The sequence below is a fragment of the Rhipicephalus microplus genome, chromosome 1 (genome assembly GCF_043290135.1).
Source record: "Rhipicephalus microplus isolate Deutch F79 chromosome 1, USDA_Rmic, whole genome shotgun sequence".
Classification (NCBI taxonomy): Eukaryota; Metazoa; Arthropoda; class Arachnida; order Ixodida; family Ixodidae; genus Rhipicephalus; species Rhipicephalus microplus.
The window spans coordinates 54,944,384-54,959,299 of record NC_134700.1 but is presented as its reverse complement, the minus strand read 5'-3'; the positions used below and the strand labels follow the sequence as shown (position 1 = coordinate 54,959,299).

At 50.7% G+C, this 14,916-nt stretch overlaps 1 protein-coding gene across 4 annotated transcripts in view; it reads left to right on the top strand.

The window, feature by feature from the left end:
• Positions 1-14,916, top strand: part of LOC119178800 (glycerol kinase 5) — a 409,569-nt gene that overhangs the window by 50,559 nt on the left and 344,094 nt on the right. For all 4 annotated transcript variants that reach the window (XM_075868891.1, XM_037430055.2, XM_075868972.1 and 1 more), the window contains exon 4: positions 11,012-11,087. In XM_075868891.1, the coding sequence (XP_075725006.1) occupies positions 11,012-11,087 (76 nt within the window). The remainder of the gene's footprint in view (positions 1-11,011; positions 11,088-14,916) is intronic.

Sequence of the window (14,916 nt, the reverse complement as noted above, 5' to 3'; positions counted from 1 at the left end):
ATGTCACGTGAAGTCAAACTCGAGTCTGTTTCCGAAGCGGTAACTTGTACGCTGGGCTGTGGATCACGCTGGCGAAAGGGTATCTTTAGCTACATTGAGGTTACCTTTCTCACAGTTGGGTTTCTGGGCGAGAGTCGACAACAGAACTTCGCTTGCTCACAGTTGACGGTCGCACGACACTCTCACAAAATGCCAACGACAACATTGTGCGTTGATCGATCCCGTACTGCGAATTCAGCCTTGAACGTTTTACCAGCATCACTAACAAACGCAGTGCAGACACCGACTGGATGCAATGATGCGCCGCTCACTGCCTGAAAAGTAGTCCCAATAAAAAATAACCTTGTGGCCATGTTGTTGCTTAAAACCTTGACTCATCACCGAAACACTTGAGCGAGTATCTATCAATGCCATCGTGAGAACGTCGTCAACAAGTACATGGTCCTTATTTTTGTAGCATAGAAACTGGTGGAGGCATACATTGGTGAAAATCGGCACGTCTAGCGACCTCGCCTCCGTCGGCCGCGTTGGCTAGTTTACCGGTGGCGGAGATGAAAGCCGTGACAGGCGCCGTGGAGATAACGACTGAGGTGATTGTGTGGTGGGTGCTGTAGAGCTGCGCACAGACCCGGACGAATCACTGTGGTTGTTCGGCTGGTAGGCATGCCGCTTGTCAGGTTGGTTGGGGGGACAGCAGGTGTAGTCAGGCCATTGGTTTCGACGTACAATCGTCACGAATCGCTGAGGAAATGTGGGACGTATATGGCATCGCATTGGGTAAAATCGGGCGATATATCCACGAACGCCACGATGGTAGCAGACGGGCCGTTAACGAGACAAACAGAATGTCGCAGGGTGTGGAGGGTATGTGGCACACTGTTCTCAGTGAGATACAAAAGGAGTCGGATGGCAGTTGTAGCCGTTATGGTTGCGTGAGGCATAAGGAGGCTCTACATAAGTAGACGTCGGTGGTGGAGCCCTTAGCTTAGGACCGCAGTTAGGATAGCTGCGCTCGTCGCAACTAGAAGCAATAATGCTTGTGGATGGTATCTCGCATGGTGGTTCTCGAGTATTCAGGGCTCTTCGCTCGACCGTAGAACTGAGCGAATGTGTTTTTCCATCGCTCCTCCTAGTCCATGGATGCTTGCATGGGTCTTTGCCCATGACGCTTTCGTTGAGTAGACCTACTTTGGACTTTCCTGTGAGGACTGTCACAGCCAAGACTGCTTAAAGGGTTTCGAAATGTGAAAGTGCTCTTCTCAACAACTTTCTGGTGACCAAGCATGGCCGATACATCAGCATCTCTGTGACACCGCACCGAAGCCGCTGCAACTTTCGGCACTTGACCGCATTCGTGCGAACGCCGAGCACGTGCTGTGACATTCGGTGTGTGCCTGATGTACACTGCTTAGGCATGGCTTCTCCGATTTCCACAATCGAATCAGCAGCAATTGATGCTGCCGACTCCAACGAGTATCCAGTAGATCCGGACGATGATTCTTGGTTCACTGCTACCTGCCGACGCAAGCCAAAGACCACAGCGAATTCTGCACCCGAGCCTTCGCCTGCCAAAAATCAAGTGACCCCGCAGCCGCCACCCCAATCTGTGGATGGCTTCAATCAAGGTGGTCTTCCGACCACGAGGAGGCCTTCGCCTCAGTGAATGGGCAAATCAGGTGATGGCACGCGCCATCTGCATGGCTGCTGGGCTGCCAGCAGAAACTCTCAACAAGCTCCTCTTTACATAAAAGCGGAATGCAACATAGCCATCACAAGCACACTAGGCGAAACTTTTGCTTCAAATTTGCAGGCCACCCCTGCACTAAATCTAGGATCGCAGAGACATGAAAAAAAAGCTTATGTAGCCACTCAAGACAATTCTTGCAAGGGAGTCGTCATCGGCCCCGAGAAGAATACTTCACCTACCGAACTTCTCGACAATATCTACGTACCCAGCACCGAATTCTTGCACGCACAAATGATGGGATCCGCAAACACGGGGTTGATAATTTTTGCAGGCCTTCAAGGTCCACGTTATGTCTACTACTACAGCGCGGAATACGGATGCTACATTCACCGACCTCGCAAACAAGTTTGTACAACCTGCCTTGCATTTGGACATCGGGCAGACGTATGTCCAACCCTGACAAAACGCCGATACCAAGCATGTGGAGTCAGACACCAGCGCCGAAGCACATCTGTACAGCTTAATGCTTTCACTGCAAGAGGGACCACCAAGCTACGCACCCCAAATGTCCTGCGAGGGATCAGAAACCTCCAAACAAGCATTACGTCAAGAAGGCACTTGAGGCAAATGCGTTAGCACCACCACCTACATCACCACCCATAGGACACCGGCCCAGATCCAGAACGAAGCGCAGCCAATCCAAGGGCAGAGAGAAGTCTCGGGACAGGACCATGGCATCCTCAAACATGCTAGGAACCGCATGCAAAACCATCACCACCACCCTGGGACTGATCCCCCAAAAGAACAGAAGCGCGAGTGCGGAGAGACCAGTATCGCCACCAGTGACAAAGCCAGCACCCGCTGGACAGACGTTTCTGGCTAAGGCGAGTTGGGCAGCAGGGCCTCCCAGCCTGAAATCGTTTCCCTTTGTTTCCAGTCTCCCTTTGCCATGAACAGATTCAGCAGGCCCGGCGCCAGGCACGAACCTCTACATATCCCGTTCCTTTGTAGATAAACAAATCCTTTAATGTACACTTAGAGGGAGTGAAGGTACAGATACAGCAAATTCAAGAAGCCACTGACACGTTTCCTACATTTGTTTTGGAACCGAATGGGACCATAAACGTCAATTCATTCCTGCGCCATCGCAATGGCCTTTGCTTAAGGAATATAGTAAAACATATATTTGAAAAGTGGCTAATAGACCTAAACATTAAAAAGTGTAAAGTCATGCGTTTATCAAGAATTTGCACTACTTCACCTGTTTACTATCTTAATAACATTCCTTGGGATTTTGTTAACTGTTATAAGTATCTTAGAGCTCACATAACTAACCTCAACTGGTCACTTCATATTGAATACATTATAACAATGGTAGCCGCAAGCTTGGCTATTTACGACGTAACATTTTAACGCTGCACATAGTTTAAAAGTGCAGCTTTATAAAACACTAACACACTCTAGACTAGAATATGCTACAGCCGTGTGGGACCCCGCCTATAATATATATGGTCCGATTATAACAGAACTGGGAGCATTTCAACGATGAAAACTTCTGTAGCACTCCATTTCATAACATCCCGCAGAAAAGTCTCCCGTTTAACTCTATTTCACAAGATATACCATCATTCCTTCTTGCATGGCCAACTAATACTTCGCCCACAGCACATATCCTCCCGCATTGACCACCATCACAAAGTAAGTATATCAATTCATGTAACACAAACATCTTCTTCAATTCATTTTTGCCTTGCACATCAAAGGAGTGGAACACATTTCCTGGTGACATTGTTGCTATTAGTGATGACAAGTTGTTTTGTGTTTCGTTAGCAAACTTTCTGTAATAAGTTCTTTTTGTTGCAATAGCTAACATTGTATGATTAGGTTCGGTGTTTTATTACCTAACATGTATTGTTATAGTGTGTATTAGCAGACATTGTATTTTAAGAGATTTATTTGTATAATCTAACCGTATTCATTGCTTTCTGTTCATTTAAATCTTTTAATGTGAATAACCCCACCCCCTTTGTAATGTCATTTGGCCCTGAGGATAAAATAAATAAATTAAGAATTGTCACCTGAAGGGTCAATACAATTTCTCGATGTTATTTTAGAGGGCGAACGGCATACGGCTGGAAATATGGAGTGAGAGGTGATAAATTCATATTGAACTATCATTCCGGACATTCAAAATTGGTAAAGTGGAACGTTGCGTACGTTGCCAAAAATCGTGCCGAAGATCGTTGCGCACGCCGTAGCTAGAAACATGATGATGGAAGTGGACAGATGAAGAAATAGTGATTGCCCGGATGACCTGATAGCATCTATGGCTGAAAAGCTGTTAAATGAATTTAGAGTTATTGATAGGAAAAACGAATCGAAAAAAAAGCAGAACAACAACCTGTTATGTTGTCATAAATTCATAACGTGTCCGATGAACTAAAGAAAATTGCGAATAGGTTCGGCATACCAATGGTTTTCACTGTTCGTAGAAGGTAATTTCACGGTGCCATAAAGTCAACAACAGTCAACAGCGGTCTAGCAAGTTGCGCAGTAGCAATCATTCGGACAAGTTCATTGAATGCAAGAATAAGTTCTTTAGTGTGTATCCCTCTCTTGTGGAAATAAATATATTGAACGAACCGGAAGGTGTATCAACACTCGACTACACGAGTGTCCCGCCGCGGTAGTCTAGTAGCTAATGTACTTGGCTGCTGACCCGCAAATCGCGGGAATGAATCCCGGCTGCGGCGGACTCGTTATTGATGCAGGGTAAAATGGTGTAGGCCAGTGTGCGTAGATTTGAATGCACGATAAAACCCCCAGGTGGTCAAAATTTGGGGAGCACTGCACTACGGCGTCTTTCATAAACATATGGTGGTTTTGGGACGATAAACCCTACATATGAATCAGTCGACTATGCTAGCGCAACTGCGAGCAGATTATTCACCCCGAAAACATGCCTACTCATTGAAACATGTGTCAATGTTATGCGAAATTTGATAGCACCATGACTATTTGCCTTTGCAAATGTATCGTGGTGGTGTTTGCAACTCTGTTATTGTTTCCGTTGTGTTTCTTCGAGTGCGGGAAACGTAACGAAGTTACGTTTTCCACACATACGATCGCGTGCGAAGTCGGTTCTTCTGGCCTGGAGTGTACCGCATCGTGCGTGGATATGTCGCAACTTGCGACCTTGGCTAGCGCCAGAAAAGACCATTTTTGTGGCCAGCTGGATATCTTCACCCAATGGAAGTCCCCTCTGAACCATTTCATCGTGTGGGGCTCTAACTTCTTAGCCCTTTTCTGACGCCGACACTGGGAAATAAATGGATTGCTGCCGCCACAGATTATGCGACCCGTTACTCGATAACAAATGTCATGCCAACCAGTTGCGCCACTGACGTCGCGGATTTTCTTAGTCATGATGTCATCTTACACCACGGTGCACCACAACAGCTGCTTACAGATTGCGGGCGCTCGTTCTTGTCCAGAGTTGTCGACGACCTCCTGCGATCGTATGCTACAACGTATAACCTATCTACCGTCTACCACTCACAAATTAACGGCGTAACTGAACGTCTCAACCGCACGCTCACAGAGATGCTTTCGATGTACATCTCTTAAGACTATCGAGACTGGGACACCACGTTGACCTATGTGACTTTTGCGTATAATTTAGCTCGACATGACACTGCGGGGTTTTCACCTTTGTATCTTTTGTATGGACGCGACCCTATATTGCCATTTGAAACCGTGCAGCTTGCCTCTCGTGCCATCTGCTTTCGTGTACGCTCGCGAAGCCGTTGGTCGGGCTGACATGGCTCGTCAAGTTGCCCAGTCTCGTCTCGCCAGGTCACAGAATATGCAAAAAGCCAGCTACGACCACCGGCATCATAATATAACGTTTGCCCCGAGGTGACCGCGTGCTCCTCTGGTCACCTTGTCGTTGTGTAGGTGTCTCCGAAATACTCTTTCCTAATATGCAGGACCCTCGTCTTACATCATGTTAGCGACGTGAAGAGGACGGATAAGATTTCAACTGAGAAGGACGCGTGTTTTGTGCTCCTGTCCTTACCCTGATCTTTGCTCCGTGCTCTTAGCGCACATATGGTGCCTCAGTGTGGCCACCGGAAGAAAACACCACAGCAGGATGCTGTTGTGGCAGCCTCGGCATCATCTTCAGGGCCAACACAGTAGCAGCAGGCACAATCCAAGCTGGCACGCTCCAAGAAAACTCAGCCACCAAAACTCAGCAGCCATAACAATGTCGCCCTCTCCCCGGCTTCGAGCAAAGCGAAGGTGTAGACCAGAGCTTCCTCGTCTCCTGCCATGGCCGTGGCTATCTGCGAGAGATACCCCCCTGGCAGCAACCCCTCCTCATCTCGTCCTTCAACTACTGCAGCCGCCGAGCAAACGGCGTTTGCCCCCAGTGAGCGCGGCATGCCCCCAAGCACGTTTCCGCGTTCCGATGGTCCCCACGTTGTTGGCGACCTTCCTCCGAGTGATTGTGCGGCCACCATCGTCTTTCGGCCCGTCGGGAAGAAGTCGAACTTCCTGGCTGCGTCGAGGGTGCGCTCGCCGCCTTCCTTTCAGGGTTTCCGGCCATCCAGGGAGTGGGGGTCAATTTGTGGTGCAACCTCATTGCTGTCGACACCCACTCTAATGCCGATCTGACCGTCCTACTCCAGTTTAGGACGATCTGCGAGACCAAGGTTCGAGCCAAACAACTTGACCTGAACACCTGTGTTGGCATGGTTTTTGGAGTGGACCCAACGATCCCCTTTGAGGGCCTCGCCAACAACATTGCTTCACCAGTGCTCCTAGTCTCCGGTGTACGCACAGGTAACTACCTGACCCTCACCTTCGCTGGAACTACTGTCTCGCTGGATATACTGCTTTACAAGCAAAGGCGCTCTGTTCGACCCTGCCAGCCCCAGCCCTGGCAGTGCTCCCGTTACGGCCGCTTCGGGCACGCAACCGCCACCTGCTCTCGAGATGAGCGGTGCCTGCGCTGCGGCATCAAGCATGCTCCTGGATCGTGTGCAGCACACCCTCGCTGCATAAACTGTCGTGCGAAACATCCTGCAACCGAGCCGTGCTGTCCAGTCTGGCAGCTTCTTTGCAAGGCCGCGGTCATCATGGCCTCAACCGATGGCACCGTGACTCACCGCCGAAACCTGCAGCACACTAGGATCCCTGGCAGCAATCATCAATCCCTCAATCATCAAAGACACTCCTTCCAAGATGCGCTCGCCAGTACCGGCGACATGACCTCGGAGGCACAACTCAGCCGGCCCCTACTGTCGTCCAAAGCGCTCGACGGTGACGCAGACACCGCGCGTTTTTTCACAACCGCCGGTTGCTGTCGCCATCCCCAAAAGCACGATGACTGAGCCCGCTACCTCGATTTCGCAGCAACCTGACATCAAAACAAGGAATGACATCTTGACTGGGCTTGCTTCGGGACTTCGAATGACGCTCAGGGCCCTCCCAGTTGGTTCCCACGAATGCAATTTTTGTGTTGTGCCCCTGCTCACCTTCGAGTCCATGGTTTATCTGTTTGGCCTCTCCATGGACGAACCGACTGCACTTTGTGAGTTCTTCCCTGGCCTGTGTTAAAACGTGCACATCACTGTACCCCGGGCCTTCTTTGTGTTAATCTCAGTCGACTTGTGTGGCATACGAGCCTCCTTGCGCGCGCGCAACTCGCACTTCGAATGCGCGTTTTTCCCCACTACCGTTCTCTTGCCTCTTTTCTTCTATTCCTTTAATTCCAATTCCCCCATGCCCTGCGCAGAACTGTAGAGGTGCCCTCGTTTGAGAGAGGCAGTAATGGAACTGTGCTTATTTCTCCCTTCTTTTCCTTTTTCAAGTCACTTCAGCGACGTCAACTACGAGATAGTGCAATTGCACCACCGATATAGCGCCATACGTCACCAAGTTCGTCACTTGTTGACATTGTCCATGTTTCGCACCTGAAACCCTACTTCTCTCGCACTTCTCCGGACTTTCGCTGAGACGGCGCTTCAACGCCCGGGGGTCTTGTTACGGAGATGAAGTAAAGGAAGACGAAGGGCAGAAGCAGCTGATAGGCGCACGTGTGTGCCAATCAGCCATTGTGACTCTTGCCTGTGGTTTCTCTCAATAAATGCATCTTGTACAGTAGTCACCAGCCCCGTAACAATATTTCGACCTGTAGTACTGTGAATAATGCCATCGTTGAGCATCTCTGAAACATGCGTACGAATCGTTTTGCGTTCTTTTGTTGACATGCGATAAGGCTGCTGTTGTATCGGGCGTGCGTTGTTGTAAGTGATGATCCTGTGCCAGGTGATGGAAATTTGATGTAGCCTCGAAAAACTGGCCAATCATGACCGGAATTGAAGCAAGAGCTTCTGCAATGCTGTCTGGTTATCAGGAGACAGTTCAGGGCTTATACCGACAGTATCGAGTGGCGTATCTGCCGTCTCCGCTATTTCAGATGTGAAGCAGTTCCGAATTTTAGCTATTATTTCCTCTCCAAACGCAATTGAAGTGCCGCGGAATAGGTGGCGGTGTTTTTTGCTGAAATTTGTGACCAGCAACTGAGATTGGTCAACATAAAGCTGTATGACACACCTGGCTGCACAAACACCTTTGGTCTACAGGTGTTTCAAGTTGCTCTCTGCGATCGATTTATCATTACTGAAGTCGCAGCATGTCACTTTCACGATAACACTTGTGGGATAACATAACTTTGATGTTTCCGTACTGAAGGTTCTACTACAACTGCCCCTCAATCGGGGCGCACACACAGTTTTCTTGCTTCTTTCGGGTGAGAGTGTTCTTGTCGCCGGTGCCCTGTTTAGAGGCATTGCCGCTACGCGCAGGCGTAGAAGCGGCGTCGAACCGTTTCGCCACACCACCCCCTACGCAGATAGGAGCCATCAGGGTTGAAGAGGTTTGGGGACCCGCACCTGGCGTCCAAGGTGGGTGTGTTGGGTGCGAGCCTAGGCGTTGCGGGCTTTTGTCGGCGAATTACGGGAGGCGTGCGTGGGTTAGTAGGCTCCTGGGAAAGGATGTATGATGGCTTTAGGCGGACGATGGAAATGCGTACATCCTTTCCACTGATTTGCAGGGTGAATGTTTTGTCGTCGCGACAGATGACTTTGTAAGTTCCGGAGTAAGGCAGCTGGAAAGGTGTGCGAACGGTGTCATCGCGGAGGAAGGCATGCGAGCATGTTGCTAGGTTCTTAAACACGAACGGGGTTGGCTTGGTGTGGCGAGGCGCTGGTGAGGGGCGCAGCGCGCCCATTGTGCGACGGAGTCGAGCGACGAAGTCTGCAGGGTTCGAGCTGGTTACATCAGAGGTCGGAGCAGAGAGGAGTTCTCCAGGTAGGCGAAGCGGCTCCCCGTAGACGAATTCCGCGGGCGTGACTTGAATGTCTGGCTTGAAATTTGCATGCAGACCGAGAGTGACGGCGGGGAAAGCTTCGAGTCAGGTTGAGTGAGGGTGGCACATGATGGCTGCCTTGAACTGCCGGTGAAACCGTTCAATCATCCCGTTGGCGCAAGGGTGGTAGCTAGTTGTCCGTGAACGCTCGAACCTGGTGGAGAGCCCGAGGAGCCTAAAGAGTTGACATTCGAATTGCCTTCCTTGATCGGTTGTGACTCTATGAGGAGTGCCGAAGCGTGAAACACAGCCGGAGAAGAAGGCTGATGCGACGTCTTCTGTGGTGATCTTTTCGAGCAGCCACACCTCGAGCCAACGAGTGTAACGATCGATGGCGGTGAGGCAATAGCGGTAAGGGCCGGCTGGTGGGAGGGGGCCAATGATGTCGATGTGGACGTGCTGGAACTGTTCCGTCGGGAGGGGGTATTCTACGAGTGGCGACGGGACGTGCCGGGTGATTTTGGCGCGCTGGCAATGAATGCATGTGCGTGCCCAGGTGCGGCAGTCCCATTGCATTGAGGGCCACGCATACCAGTCAGTCACGAGGCGTGTAGAAACTCGGATGCCGCGATGACTGAGGTTGTGTAACTGGTTGAAGAGGCTTTGGCGATGCAAAGAAGGGACGTATGGTCTCGCTTGTCCTGTTGATATTTCACAGTAGAGAGCGTCCGTTGACCCAGCGATGGTAACTTTTTGCAGTTGAAGGGAAGAGCCCTTCTCGAGAAGCTGCTGGAGTTCGGTGTCCGTTTTCTGAGCTTCGGCGAGGGCGTCAGTTGTAACGGTTGGTAGCCCGAGAGCCGAGACGCGAGACAGTGCGTCGGCGACCGCGTTTTCCTTTCCGCTGATGTGGTGGATATCTGTGGTGAATTGAGTGATGAAGGACAGCTGGTTCTGCTGGACTGGTGGAAGTTTTTCCCGGCGTTAGGAGAAGGCGTAAGTGATAGGTTTATGGTCGGTGTATATGGTGCAGTGCTGTGCCTCGAGGATGTGGCGAAAGTGTTGGACTGCTTCGTAGACGGCAAGGAGCTCTCTTTAGTAGGCTGGCCGGGTCGTCTCCGCAGGTGGTGACGTTGCATCGTAGATGCTGCCAGAAGGCGAGGGTGGCTTCGGGGAAGAGAGTTTCCTCGAGAAGAACGCCAAGGGGCGCCAGTTGTTGCCCACACGCTGCATGTGAGCGGCTCCGACGGTGGTGCTAGAGGCATCTGTGAAAAGACCCGGGAGCGCCTCTGGCTTGGGATAGGGGAGGAGCGTAGCGTTGCAGAGGGCAGTTTTGCACAGTCTTCGAACGCTTGCGTTAAGGCTGGGGTCCAAGTGACAGGATGATTGCCGCGTTGGCTGGCCAACGGATCATGGAGAGGGGCTTGATATGTGGTCGCTTTAGGCACGAAGCGCCTGTAAAAGTTGAACATGCCCAGGAAATGGCGGAGGTCTTTCGCTGTGGCAGGCAGCAAGTAATTTTGAAGGGCCAGGATGCGGCTAGGCAAGGGTCTAGTTCCTTCTGAAGAGATTTCATGGCCAAGAAACGTGACGACGGGGGGCGCCGAGCGTGCTCTTTTGAACGTTTATGAGTAAGCCGTGTTCGTCGAGATGCTGGAACAGTTAACGAAGATGTTGGCGATGTTCCATTTCGTTGCAGGAGTAAATGAAGATGTCGTCTAGGTAGTCGAAACAGAAGTCCAGGCGGCGGACGACATCGTCGATGAATTGTTGAAAGGTTTGCCCCGCGTTGCGGAGACCAAAACTCATGAAAAGGAATTTGAATTGGCCGAAAGGCGTGATAATTGCGGTCGCGCTTTGTGCACGCCTGTAAGCAAATTCCGTAAATAGTCTGAGCGTAAAAGAAATGATGCGTGCGCCAATATGTTCTCATGGACGATGTCTGTGTGCAGGTTCTTCTGTGTCGGCCAGCTCGGTGAAAGCCCTGGGCATCTCAACGCAACGAGCAACATTTGCCTGCTGGGACAAGTGAGTGCCTCCGACGACGCACGAGGAACGTGATAGTTATTTTGCGAGGGGATATGCTATATCGTATGGATTGACCACTGTTTGAAAAGACGCCTTGCCTGATAGCTGACCTGAAGGTTGCGGGATCCAACCCCGGCTGTGGCGGCTGCAATATTGATGGAGGTCACAAGGCTCGAGGCCCGGGTACTTATATTTAGGTGGACGTTAAGTAACGCCATGCGGTCGATATTTTCGCAGTCCCTTGTAGTTAAATCGTGGTTTTGTGACATAGAACCCCAGTGCTTAATATTACAAACTCTTGAAAAAGTAGAAATTATTATATTTTCGTCTAAACAGGGGCGAGACCGGCAGGCAGCACACGGTGGCTAAGTACAACACATGTTTATTCGGTCACCCAACTAACTGTTTTACAACCAGGAAGGAAAAAGGAGTGGTTGCTTATATACATGATCGAGCCACTACCACACCAAGCATTGAAGTCACGAAGCCCAACAGTCCGAGTCCGGGTCACCGCTGATAGTGAAGCGCGTCTGCGTCAGCCCCCCTGTGCACAAACACGATCACACAACACTCCTCTCCCCTCACGAGGTTTCGTCTCATGGCACGTAACGGTCTGGCGGTCGTCTAAACCGGGTAGAACGTCGAAGCTGCGGTGTTGATTGCCCCGAGGGGTCGCCGTTCTGGAGACCACTGTCGAGCGTCGGCCTGCTGTCATGTAGAAGGCCCGGAGAAGGCTCGGTAGAAGGCCCTGCTGATTCAGCTGCTGGTGACGTCAAGCTCGATGCTGGTTGGTCCTGATCGTTGTGCCGAGTAGGCGTGCTGGTCGAGGTGGGCTCTCTAGTGTCCCTGAAGAGCGGACCCTTGTTTTCCACTCTCGGCCCGTCCAGCACTGTTCCCACGGCCTTGAGCCAGCTCTGGTTCTCCTGAAATGTACACAATCGCAGGTTATCAGCGTGAACGTATCGGTCCTCGTCTTCGACGCAAACAATGTACGTGCATGCGCTGCACCGCTGAGCAGTTGTACCCAACAGCCATTTGTCGTCGTCCGGGCGGAGCCCTTTTACCAAAACCTGGTCGCCTTCCCTAAAGTCTCTCCATGACTCTCGTTTCTCGTCTGCGTGGAGCTTCGCCTGCTCCCCCCTTTCGCGCATGCGTTGTTCCATTTCAGGGTGCAGCAGACTTAGCCTGGTTCTTGGCTGCCATGACAAGAAGATCTGGGCCGGGGTCTCACCAGTGGTGGTGGATGGGGTGTTGCGATAACTGAAGAGAAATTGGTCTATGCAATGTTGTATGGACTTCTTGTCTCCTTTTCTTTCTTCGTCTAGTATCTGTTTAAACAAGTCCTTCTTGGCGGTCTGAACGCATCGTTCGGCGCTATCATTCGAAGCTGGGTGATAGGGAGGAAATTTGGAATGACGAATTCCATTCCTGCTCAGGAATGTTCCGAAGTGCTGCGATGTGAATTGGGGCCCGTTGTCGGTCACGATCTCCTCTGGTAGTCCGTAGGCCGCAAAAACACCTCGCAATTTCTCTATCCTCTTTTCACTTGTTGCTGTTGTCATGAGAAACACCTCAACCCACTTCGAATGAGCGTCCATTAGGACGAAAAAGTAATGCTGGTCCCTTAGTGCAAAATCCAGATGAACTCGCTGTCATCTATGCGTTGGCCAGCCCCATGACATTAGTGGCACTCTAGCTGCCGCATTCTGTGACAACTGACAAGTGATGCACTCTTTCACCACTTTCTCTATGTCTAGCCTTAAGCGAGGCCACCAGACATGACTCTTTGACAGCATTTTCATTCGAATCATCCCTGGGTGATCTTCGTGCAGCGTTTCTAGAACCTTCTGTCGCAACGAAGCTGGTATAACCACGCGATTGCCCCATGTTACGCACTCTTGGTCTACCGACAGTTCGTTACGGCGAACGAAGTATGGTGAAAGATCGTCGTCCGACACATGCACAGGCCACCCGTTCTGCATAAAAAACAACACTTTGGACAGCAATCGATGTTTACGCGTTTCCGATCTGATTTCCTTTGCCGACAATGGAGGCTTGTCTAGCACCGAAAAGAAATAAACGCCCTCCGACTCCTCTGCTTTGTCTCAGAGCGGTAGCCGTGAAAGGGCATCGGCATTTTGGATTTTGCTTGCCTTTCGGTAGACCCATCGGTAGTCATACGCTGCAAGGATTAAGGCCCACCGCTGTATTCGTGCTGCTGCCATTGTAGGGATTGGCTTGCCATGTCCGAAAATTCCAACCAGGGGTTGGTGATCTGAATAAATGGAAAATTTTCACCCAAAAAAAAATTTGTGGAACTTCTTTAGACCGAAAATAACTGCAAGAGCCTCTTTCTCCAGGTGGGCGTAGCCCTGCTCTGCCTGACTTAGTGTCCTCGATGCGAACGCTATCGGTCTTTCGACTCCCGCGATTTTATGGAATAAAATCGCCCCTAGTCCTTATGTCGAGGCGTCGCATACCATACCCAGTTCCTGATCCGGATTGTAGTATGTTAGTACTCTGGGATGCATAAGCCAATCCTTAGATCTCTTAAAGGTATCCGCCACCCTGTCCATCCATTGCCACTTAACATTTTCGCCCAACAACTCGTACAATCGTTTTAGCTCTGCTGACATGTTCGGAACGAATTTGGCATAAAAATTGAGCATACCCAAATATGCTCGAAGGTCCTGCTTGTTCTTGGGTGTCGGCGCGTCTTTGATAGCGCGCACCTTATCCTTGGATGGCCGAATGCCATTTTCGTCCAGCACGTGACCCAGATACGCCACCGATGTTTAGAAAAACTTGCACTTTTCTTTGCGCAACTTAAAACCTCGTTTCTTGAACCTTGTCAGCACGCTTTCCACCTTTTCCCAACACTCCTCAAAACTTTCCCCGGCAATCAACACATCATCCAGGTAGCAGGCGATTTTATCTAGGCCTCTTAGAACATCGTTCATGACTGCCTGGAATATCGAGGGTGCACTGGTTATCTCATGCGGTAGGCGCGTAAACTTAAACAGCCCCATGTGCGTATTTATCGTGAGCAAAGACTGCGAGTCAGGGTGCAACTGCAGCTGCTGATACGCGGTTGAAAGGTCAAGCACAGTGAAATATTTGCACCCATGCAAAGCTACAAGCAAATCTTCCGTGACTGGCAGCGGATAATGATCGGTGCGCAAGCAGGGATACACCGTCATTCTGTAGTCTCCGCAAATCCTGACCGTTTTGTCTCCTTTTGGAACCACCACCAGTGGCTTGGCCCAAACGCTTTCTAGGACGGGAACAATCACCCCTGCGTTCTGCCAGGCCCTCAATTGTTGGCAAACGGGATCTCGGAGTGCGAACAGCACCTGTCGAGGTTCACAAAAGACCGGTGTTGTGCCATCCTTGAGCAACAAGCTTACTTGACAATCGGTTATCTGTTTGAGCTCTGGTTCAAACACTTTCGAGAAGCTTTCAAGCAAGCTAGCTACTCGATCGATCCCCACTCCACTCACACTCAACCTATCCAATTTAAGAGATTCCAACCAGTCTCGCCCTAGCAACGCAGTCTCACTCTTTTGCAACGTACGGACCACGATCAGAGGCAGCGTCGCTGTCTGGTTGTTGTGCTCTACCGGCATCATCAGCTTTCCCAGAACCGCTTACGGCGTTCCCCCATAGGCTTTTAGCTTTATTCTACACGGCAACAACGGTCGCCCGGCCCAGTGTCGCTGATAGAGAGTCTCGGGGACGATAGAAACAGACGCGCCCGTATCTATCTGCATCGGCACATTACGACCCCCGACCCGTACGTTTACAGTATACTTTCGGACACTTTCGTCAC